The 10,330-nt window shown below is 46.9% G+C and overlaps 1 protein-coding gene across 2 annotated transcripts in view; it reads left to right on the forward strand.

Moving 5' to 3' along the window:
* CTCF (CCCTC-binding factor) overlaps positions 1 to 6,593 on the forward strand; it is an 80,533-nt gene extending 73,940 nt beyond the window's left edge. The window contains exons 11-12 of one of the 2 annotated variants that reach the window (XM_007993954.3): positions 4,107 to 4,268; positions 5,115 to 6,593. In XM_007993954.3, coding sequence (XP_007992145.1) covers positions 4,107 to 4,268; positions 5,115 to 5,293 — 341 coding nt within the window. In that variant the 3' untranslated portion in view covers positions 5,294 to 6,593. Of the gene's footprint in view, positions 1 to 4,106; positions 4,269 to 5,108 lie in introns of both variants that reach the window. The other variant, XM_007993953.3, reaches the window with a different exon arrangement.
* Positions 6,594 to 10,330: the final 3,737 nt, after the last annotated feature.

Genomic DNA, 10,330 nt, shown 5'->3' on the forward strand with positions numbered 1-10,330 from the left:
TAGTGTCACTGCACTCCAGCCTGGGCGACAGAGTGAGACCCTGTCTCAAAAAAAAAAAAAAAAAAAAAATATATTGCAGTGAACTGTCGGGGGTTTTCAGAAATGTTGGGAGACTCCCAGATATTACCAGTGATCAGATAATCTTAACCTTCAGGGTCCCTATAGTTGCTCTTAGTTGCAAAGCCCCCTGCTGCCAGACTCTGTCCTGTGTCCTGCTTTCTCCTGATACTTCCTTGTTCACTTTTGTGATTCATCTCCAGGAAGACCAGCTTCTTTCCCTCATCATATGTAACCAGAAGCATCTTAAGTCTAAAGAGATTATTGATAGCTTCTGATAGATTTCTACAGTTCTTCCTTCAGTCTGCTGCTGTTAAGTAGAGCACGAAATTTGGTTCAAGGCCTTATACCTAGTGACTCTTTATCTCCCCCAGAAAATGGACGTCAGCCTGGGCTCCATGCCACTGATGGCCGTGCAGTGTTACTTTTCCTGACCCAGAAGTTCTGCTTGTCAGCTATCTACAGAAATCAACCAGCAGATGGTCTACTGCTGTTTTCAAGGCTTTTTGCTGAAATACCACCAAGCCAATAAGCCTTTGATCCTGTTAGCCTGCTTTTGTGTGCTTTTCCCCCCAATTCTGACTGAATTTGTTTAGTTTTCTAGGCATTGGGCCAACTTAGGCAATAGGGGGCTTGAAGAAGTTCAGCAGGGAAGCATCTCTTGTTCTTGACACACTGCCACTTATCTCTACATTCCCCACATTTTCACTTAGGATTTCAGTCACTTGAGAAATAAGGCATTTTATCTGGAAGATCAGGAGTTTACCCACAGATCTCTAAATTTAAACATTTTGTTCCAGAGAAAGAGAGTGCACGTCAATAACCTGTGCTTTCTAGAGGAAGGCAGGCATTGTACATTTTGTGCCCCAGCCATGGGGGAGGGATAACAAAAGCTCTTTGGCTGCCTGCAGATGTGGGCGCCAGAACAGCCCAGACTGAGGGCAGAGGTTTGAATTCTACCTGCTGTGACTTGGCTGTGCATTGCAATCACTTAGTTTCTCACTTTTTCTATAAAATGAGGGTAACACCATCATTCAATGAAGTACCGAAGCCTAAGTGGAAAATGGTGAATTTTAAAATTGTGATGTTTGCTATAAGTAAAAGCTGTGTTTGTGGTAGACTGTAGGTTATGGAGCAGGATTACATGAGTTGCCTCAGTCCTGTTGATCTGCAGGTCACTATTAAGTGGAGTGAGAGTGCTACAGAAATTGCTCAGGGAAACTGAGTCTCAGCTGGTCAGATGTCCCAGGTCACATATCTAGTAAGAGATCTGAGACTCAGAGCCTCATTACCTGACTCCTTGTCAGTATTCTTTATACAATAATTTCCTCACTTTTATATACCACTTATTTTACCATGGATGGACAACTGTGGCATTAGGGAGGAGAGCAAAAGGGTTGGGAATGATACATTAGGTCTGGTACAGCTGGGAATTAAGTCCAAAAACTTGACTTTAAAAGAGAATCAATAATAGTTTCAAAAAAAACTCTTGCTACTTACCTTAGTAAATAGGACCTCACAATGCATCAGAATTTCTGGCCAGGCATGATGGATGAAGCCTGTAATCCTAACACTCTGCGAGGTCAGGAGTTAGAAGCTGCAGTGAGCTATGATCGCACCACTGCACTCTAGCCTGGGTGACAGAGCAAGACCCCGTCTCAAAAAAAAAAAGAAAAAGAATTTCCGTCTTGTCCCCCGACACACACACACACACACTCTTAGCCCTCCTGCCCACTTAGAGATGAGCAGAACCACATCTCCAAGGGTCCATTTCAGGCTTAGTGTCCTGCTTTATCCTGGTATAGTAGGTAGGGGGGATCATTAAAATTTGAAATTCAGTATTGTGTTGAATCAAAAAAGTAGGGTCTAAAGCTAAAAGGAAAAACTAATAGCCAATCCCACATAAAGTGCGAATAATAGTATTCAAGTCAATTTGCTTCATTTTGCTGCAATACCTGTTTATTATATTAATCCTGATAGCAAAAATTCCAGCAAAAGCATTTTTATTTATTACTTTGGAACCTCACACCCTGCTCCCCTAAAAGCATTTTTAAATGGACTTTTGTTTTGTTTTTAATTTTTAATTTATCTTTTTTTGTTGTTTGTTTTTCCCAAAGTCTTACTCTGTCACCCAGACTAGAGTGCAGTGGCATGATCTCAGCTCACTGCAACCTCTGCCTCTCAGGTTCAAGTGATTCTCATGCCTCAGCCTCCTGAGTAGCTAGGATTACAGGTGCCCGCCACCACACCTGGCTAATTTTTGTATTTTTAGTAGAGAGGGGGTTTTACCATGTTGGCCAGGATGGTCTCAATCTCCTGACCTTGCAGTCCACCCGCCTTGGCCTCCCAAAGTGCTGGAATTACAGGTCTGAGCCACCATGCCTGGCCACAATTTTTTTTTTTTTTTGGAGTAGAAATGGGGTTTCACCATATTTGCCAGGCTGGTCTCATCTCAAACTCTTGAACTCAAGTAAGCCGCCCACCTCGCCCTCCCAAAGTGCTGGGATTACAGGCATGAGCCACCACACCGAGCCAATTTCATTTGTTTTGTTTTTGTTTTTTGTTTTTTTCTTTTCTCTCTCTCTCTCTGGAGACAGAGTTTCACTCTTGTTGTCCAGGCTGGAGTGCAATGGCGGATCTCAGCTCCACGCAATCTCTGCCTCCCGGGTTCAAGTGATTCTTCTGCCTCAGCCTCCTGAGTAGCTGGGATTACAGGTATGCGCCACCATGCCCAGCTAATTTTGTATTTTTAGTAGAGTCAGGGTTTCTCCATGTTGGTCAGGCTGGTCTTGAACTTCCAACCTCAGGTGATCCACCCGCCTCAGCCTCCCAAAGTGCTGGGATTACAGGTGTGAGCCACCACGCCCAGCTGCCAGTTTCTTATTTCTTGTAGAGATAATGTCTCACTATGTTACCCAAGCTGGTCTTGAACTCCTGAACATGAGTGATCCTCCAATCTCAGCCTCCCAGAGTGCTGGGGTTATAGGTGTGAACTACTGTGCCCAGCCTTAAATTGGTTTTTCTTAATAAAATAATTGACTGAGCACAGTGGCTCACGCCTGTAATCCCAGCACTTTGGGAGGTCGAAGTGGGCAGATCACCTGAGATCCGGAGTTTAAGACCAGCTTGGCCAACATGGCGAAAGCCCGTCTCTACAAAAAATACAAAGATTACCTGGATTGGCTGGGCAAGTTGGCTCATGCCTGTAATCCCAGCACTTTGGGAGGCCAAGGCAGGTGGATCACCTGAGGTCAGGAGTTCAAGACCAGCCTGACCAATATGGTGAAACCCCGTCTCTACTAAAAATACAAACATTGGCCGGGCGCGGTGGCTCAAGGCTGTAATCCCAGCACTTTGGGAGGCCGAGACGGGCGGATCACGAGGTCAGGAGATCAAGACCATCTTGGCTAACATGGTGAAACCCCGTCTCTACTAAAAAATACAAAAAACTAGCCGAGCGAGGTGGCGGGCGCCTGTAGTCCCAGCTACACAGGAGGCTGAGGCAGGATAATGGCGTAAACCCGGGAGGCGGAGCTTGCAGTGAGCTGAGATCCGGCCACTGCACTCCAGCCCGGGCCACAGAGCGAGACTCCGTCTCAAAAAAAAAAAAAAATACAAACATTACCTGGGCGTGGTGGCGTATGCCTGTAGTCACAACTACTTAGGAGGCTGAGACAGGAGAATTGCTTGAACCCAGGTTGCGGAGGTTGCAGTGAGCCGAGATCGTGCCACTACATTCCAGTGAGACTCTGTCTCAAAAAAGAAAAAGAAAAATTACTTGGGCATAGCAGTGCATGCTCGTAGTCCCGGCCACTCAGGAGGCTGAGCCATGAGAATTACTTGAATCTGGGAGGTGGAGGTGGCAGTGAGCCGAGATCGTGCCACTGCACTCCAGCCTGGGCAACAGAGTAAGACCCTGTCTCAAAAAAAAAAAGAAAAGAAATATATATATATATAAAAAACAAGACTTCAAAGAATATGCAATTGTTTTCTTCTTCCACCACCCTTCTCCTTGTCCCACCACCTGTGCTTCCTGATTTCATGAAAAGAAAATGCTGAACCAGATCTGGACGACAATGAGGATGAGGAGGACCCTGCCGTAGAAATTGAACCCGAGCCAGAGCCTCAGCCTGTGACCCCAGCCCCACCACCCGCCAAGAAGCGGAGAGGACGACCCCCTGGCAGAACCAACCAGCCCAAACAGAACCAGCGTAAGTTGTTCATCTCTGCTCTGGAGGCTGGAGTCTTCTCCGAGCATGTGGGGGAGCCAGATGGGTCCTTGTTCTTTGGGGAGGTGGGAACTAAGCCATGAGAACAAGTTAAGGGCATGTCGAGAACAAACTCTCAGGAAATGGTTTTTTAGGAGTTTTTACTGAGGAACATCTGAGGAAATCTTTGGAGGCCTGTTACATTTCAAGGAGAAGAAGTCCAGAGTAGAAGGGTACTTGTGTTCTACAAGATGGGTACTGTTAATGTGGGCGGGTTTTGAAAAACAACCAAGTCACAGTCAGCTGGCAGAATGAATGCGGTAATGAATATAAAAGAGCCAAATCGTAAAGGGTAGAGAGGGAAAGCAGTTTCTGTCCTGAGATTGCCCCTTCTAAGAAACTCAGGGTCAGGCACGGTGGCTCACACCTTTGATCCCAGCACTTTGGGGGGTCAAGGCGAGAGGATCACCTGAGGTCAGGAGTTCCATACCAGCCTGGCCAACATGGTAAAACCCCATCTCTGCTAAAAATACAAAAATTAGCCAGGCGTAGGGGCAGGCCCCTGTAGTCACAGCTACTCAGGAAGCTGAGGTAGGAGAATCACTTTAACCCGGGAGGCAGAGGTTGCAGTGAGCCGAGATCGTGCCAGTGCACTCCAGCCTGGTGATAGAGCAAGACTCCGTCTCAAAAAATAAAATAAAAAATAAATTGACTCTCTGTGGACCACTATCTAATAAGGCTTTCCTGCATTGCTGACATCCTGTTTGATGTCAGTCTGAAGGACCCTTGTGATTCTTGGGGCTTTAATGCACCATTTGTTCTGTCTGTGCTCTTCTTTGCCAGCAACAGCTATCATTCAGGTTGAAGACCAGAATACAGGTGCAATTGAAAACATTATAGTTGAAGTAAAAAAAGAGCCAGATGCTGAGCCCGCAGAGGGAGAGGAAGAGGAGCCCCAGCCAGCTGCCACAGACGCCCCCAACGGAGACCTCACGCCCGAGATGATCCTCAGCATGATGGACCGGTGATGGCGGAGCCTTGTGTGTCGCCAGGACTGCTCTGGGCTGTGTTTAAACGGCCCGCATCTTAATTTTTCTCCCTTCTTTCTTTTTTTGGCTTTGGGAAAAGCATCATTTTACCAAACATACCAAGAACGAAAACTTCAAGGATGATGTTAGAAAAAAATGTGATTTAACTAGAACTTGCTGTCTGATGTTAGCAAATCATGGAATATTCTGAGTCCCCGAGGGTTTACTGTGAAGTGCTGAGGACAGTGTTGACGACTAACTCGTTTTCCTAGATGGAAACGGAGACATTGACCCCTCCCTCCATGTGGTAAACCACTCCAGAATGGCCACCAGGCTTCCCAGAGTTCTATGGTCTTCTTCCCAAGAGAGTTTTTAATTGTAAATGCATACTTGGGAAGGACTTAGACTTTTAAACTGTTTTTTGCTTTTGCTTTTCCCTGACTCCCTTTGCTTGGAGTCAGCTGCACACCAGTAGTATGGCATGCTACGATCAGGTTCTGTCCTGAAAGCTTTGCCTCTTTCTTGGCAAAGTTTCTGGTATGGTCAAGCTTGTAAATAACTTTTTTTACATTTTAATCTTTTCCATTAATTAAGAGGTTGAAAAGAAGTGCAGTGTAAGAAAACCCAGCATTTTAATTACTTGCAAATTAAGTTACCACAGACTCTGTAGTGTGTAAATGTTGACAAGGAATTGGATCACAATCATGTAGCAGAATGGCACCCAGACCACTGCCCACCAGTGACGGACACCCACGTGGCAGATCATGATTTCCAGCCCACGGAGCCAGCATTTGAACCTTGTACAATTAACTTTCAGTTATGATTTCCCATCAACATTTTCTTTGCCCTGTTTGTAGCTGATTGTTGTGTTTTATAAATCTTCTGTTAAAGCAGAAGGGTGATTATGAGTGGGTCACAGCAGCCCTTACAAGCTGGGCCAGAAAATTTCACTAGGTCAGTAATTTAAACTTTGGATCTTCAAAAAATAATAATGTGAAACAAAACCAACTAAAAAGTGATTCTTGCACATGAACTGTCACATGTTTAAAAATGTGTTTTTTAGAGAGCCTCAGTCTTACTGATTTCAAACACTTTTCTTCTGTGTATTGCTTTTAAGAGAGCCATCAGTTAGCTATCAGACTCTAGGTTGATGCATTTTGTACTTAGCTGTACTGTGTGATATTTTTCATTATTTTAGGACGCCAACATGAGACCTGTAATAAAATATGTAATGGGGTTGAAAGCTGGGGAGGAGGATCTACTGCTGTACAGCTAATAAATCATAACGGATTAACAAGTGCTTCAAAGACTCCATCTTGCGTGATTCCTGCCTGCTTGAGGGAGGTTGGGGGACTGCATACGTGGTTCCAAGCTGTGCAGGCTGCTGCCTTTCACAGGCAACCTCTGTTCCTGGGATGGTACTTTCTCCAGCAGATGGGAGGATATGATCTTGGTGGGTGACTGGATATTGAGCACATCCTGCTATAACTTTTTTTTTTTTTTTTTTTGAGATGGAGTCTCGCTCCGTTGCCCAGGCTGGAGCGCAGTGGCGCAATCTCGGCTCACTGCAACCTCCGTCTCCTGGATTCACGCCATTCTCCTGTGTCAACCTCCCGAGTAGCTGGGACTACAGGCGCCTGCCACCACGCCTGGCCAATTTTTTGTATTTGAGACGGGGTTTCACTGTGTTAGCCAGATGGTCTCAATCTCCTGACCTCGTGATCCGCCCGCCTCAGCCTCCAAAGTGCTGGGATTACAGGCGTGAACCACCGCACCCAGCCCCTGCTGTAACTCTCTAACTCCTCAAAAAGTGTGTTTGAGTACAGGTGAGTAGATGGACGGCAGCCAGCTTCTGTGATCCACTTGAGTAGGTGCCCTGTGCACAGAGTAGATGGGCCATAGAGCTGCTTAGAGTGAAAGGGGCTAATGGGAGGCTCTCAGCATCTCAGCTCAAGGAGACCTGGGATCAGATGTACCTGGAGCTCTGGCAGGTGTGAGGGAACAGAGAAGCTGGACCCAGCCTGCCCTAGAGAAGTTCATTTGAAAGGAGAGACAGATGCACAACCACTGGGTAGTGAGGAGACTGTCTTAGATAATAGAACTGCCTATTAGCACCCCAGGAAGGTGGATGGAGTTGTGTCGTGTTTGGAATCTTAGGCGTGACTGGAAAATCATTTTGCTGCTGCTGCCATTTCTAGGCAGATTGCTTTGGCAAACCCACTTTAGGTGAAAGTTTAAACCACTTACTCGAGTTTTTTAACCAAAATTCCAACTTGCAAGTTTTCAATGAGAAGTAACAGCAAAATATGTGAAGCTTTTGGCTGCTTAGTGCTGTCCACACAGATGGGTCTCCCAGGAAAACAACCCAGGGCCTCCTGGGGCCTCGGGATTCAGCCAGGCAGTGAACTCCTTGCTCTGAAAGTTAGTGGTCTTGGTCTGTTGGAGCTTGAGTTCTGTCTCCCATCCATGGTTTACCCACCAGGGTACCCACCACCAGTCAGCCAAAACTTTTTTTTTCTTTTTTTTTTTTTTTTTGAGATGGAGTCTCACTTTGTCACCCAAGCTGGAGTGCAGTGGCACAATCTCGGATCACTTCAACCTCCACCTCCTGGGTTCAAGGGATTCTCCTGCCTCAGCCTCCTGAGAAGCTGGGATTACAGGCACCCACCACCACACCCAGCTAATTTTTGTATTTTTAGTAGAGATGGGGTTTCACCATCTTGGTCAGGCTAGTTTCGAATTCCTGACCTCAGGTGATCCGCCCACCTCAGCCTCCCAAAGTTCTGGAATTACAGGCATGAGCCACCACACCTGGCCCCAACTTTTTTTTAATTCCAAGTTTTTTTTGAGACAGGGTCTCACTCTCACCTAGGCTGGGATGTGGTGGCACAAACAACTCACTGACCTCGAACTAGGCTCAAGCAATCCTCCTACCTCAGCCTCCTGGATAGCTGGGACTACAGGCCATGCCATCACACCTGGCTCATTTTTGTTTTGTTTTGTTTTGTTTTTTAGTTTTTTTGTAGAGATAGGGTCTTGCTATGTTACCCAGGCTAGTCTCAAAACTCCTGGACTGAAGTGATCTTCCTGCCTCAGCCTCCCAAAGTGCTGGATTATAGGCATGAACCACCATGCCCAGCCACCTAAGCATATATAACCTTTTTGCAGAACAACGAGGCTCAGTTTTTCAACACCGCCTGTCATTCCTGATTGTACATATTCTGTTTGAAAGGTGTTTGTTTGTTTTGAGATAAGAGTCTCTGTCTGTTGCCAGGCTGGAGTGCAGTGGCACGAGCTGGGTTCACTGCAACCTCTGCCTCCCAAATTCAAGCGATTCTCCTGCCTCAACCTCTGCAGTAGCTGGGAATACAGGCGCATGCAACCACGCCTGACTAATTGAATTTTAGTAGAGACGGAGTTTCACCGTGTTGGCCAGGATGGTCTCCATCTCCTGACCTCATGATCCGCCCACCTCGGCCTCCCAAACTGCTGGGATTACAGGCGTGCACCACCACTCCCGGCCCTCTGTAAGTGGATTTGTTTTAGCTTGGGAGGGGGCAAAAGAATTGACATTGTGGGGGAGTTAAGGCTGAAAAGGGATCCTCCTGCTGCATAGCCCAGGATGCATCCTGTCTGACCCTTAATTATAAAACCTTTAGCAGCAGAAGCCAGTTTTGTTACTGCAACCCAGAGAACTGTTGACGGGGAAGTTCCTGAACCCGCGTGCAGCTCCCTCACTGTTAAGCCACAGAAGTAAAGAATCTATGCCCTTTTCACCCATGGGCTGGCATCACCACCCTATTGCTGCCCAGCTCAGCAAGTACCTGAGCTCTTCTCTGGCTTGTCAGGACCTGGTCTTCGAAAATCATCTGAGGTAAGCCTTGTGGCAGCACCAAGGGGGCGTAGCCCGGCCCACCTGGGAGGCAAGTCTCATCCTCAGCCTGTGCTACCCAGAACAGGCAAGGCTAATACTCTCAGGAGCTTTGGCATTTCCTGAACGCCCATGGAGTAACATGCCATCCAGAACACAGAAGGGCTTGAACAAGCTGACAACTTCTCATTGAGTCACTGTCACTTGTAAGAACTGAGTCCCATGTGTTCACTTGGTCTCTGAGATCAGGTTTGCTGTGTTACTACCGCCCTGACTGCCACCAGCCACGTGGCTAGTCCTGAAAGCCTGGCCTGATTTCTCAGTTGTCCCTGCCTGCCCCCATGTGCTCACACACACAGGGACTGGCCCCACTGGCGTTGCTGCAGCCTCCAGAGGCCTTCCACCTGGGCATGACTCCAACCCTTTTGGCAGTCACTCTCATCTTTCCTCCTTGTCATTCTAAACAGAAAAATCCCAGTGAGGTGGATTTTCTGTCATTCTGTTTTGGAATCCCTGGGTTGTCATGGTAGACTTGGCAAATGTGAGTGTTATCTGAGTGCCAGGCACTGTTGTGGGCACTTCCCTTAATAAACATTGAATCCTTAGAGCAAGGCTTGAGGTTAGTTAATAGCTCCGGCTTACAAACAAAACTGGAAGACCAGAAAGGCTAAGTAACATGTTAGGTGTCATCTAGGCAGTGTGCCTGCAGAATCTGCTTTTTTTTTTTTTTTTGAGATGGAGTCTTGCTCTGTCACCCAGGCTGGAGTGCAGTGGTGAGATCTTGGCTCACTGCAACCTCTACTTCCTGGACTCAAGCAATTCTCGTGCCTCAGCCTCCCCAGTAGCTGGGACTACAGGTGCTCATGACCACGCTCAGCTTTTTGTATTTTAGTAGAGACAAGGTTTCACCATGTTGGCCAGGTTGGTCTCGAACTCCTGAGCTCAGGCGATCCACCTTGGCCTCCCAAAGTGCTGGGATTATAGGCATGAGCCACTACACCTGGCTAGAACCTGCATTCTTGGTTCCTTGGCAGTACTGTGTGAGACCTACTGAATTGTCACCCTACAAGCAGTTTGAGGGTTCTGTGTGGTCTTCGAGCCTTAGATTTTAATCCAAATTATGTCTCTTCGTGGCCAGGCATAGTGGCTCACACCTGTAATCCCAG

This window comes from Chlorocebus sabaeus, chromosome 5, assembly GCF_047675955.1.
Source record: "Chlorocebus sabaeus isolate Y175 chromosome 5, mChlSab1.0.hap1, whole genome shotgun sequence".
NCBI lineage: Eukaryota > Metazoa > Chordata > Mammalia > Primates > Cercopithecidae > Chlorocebus > Chlorocebus sabaeus.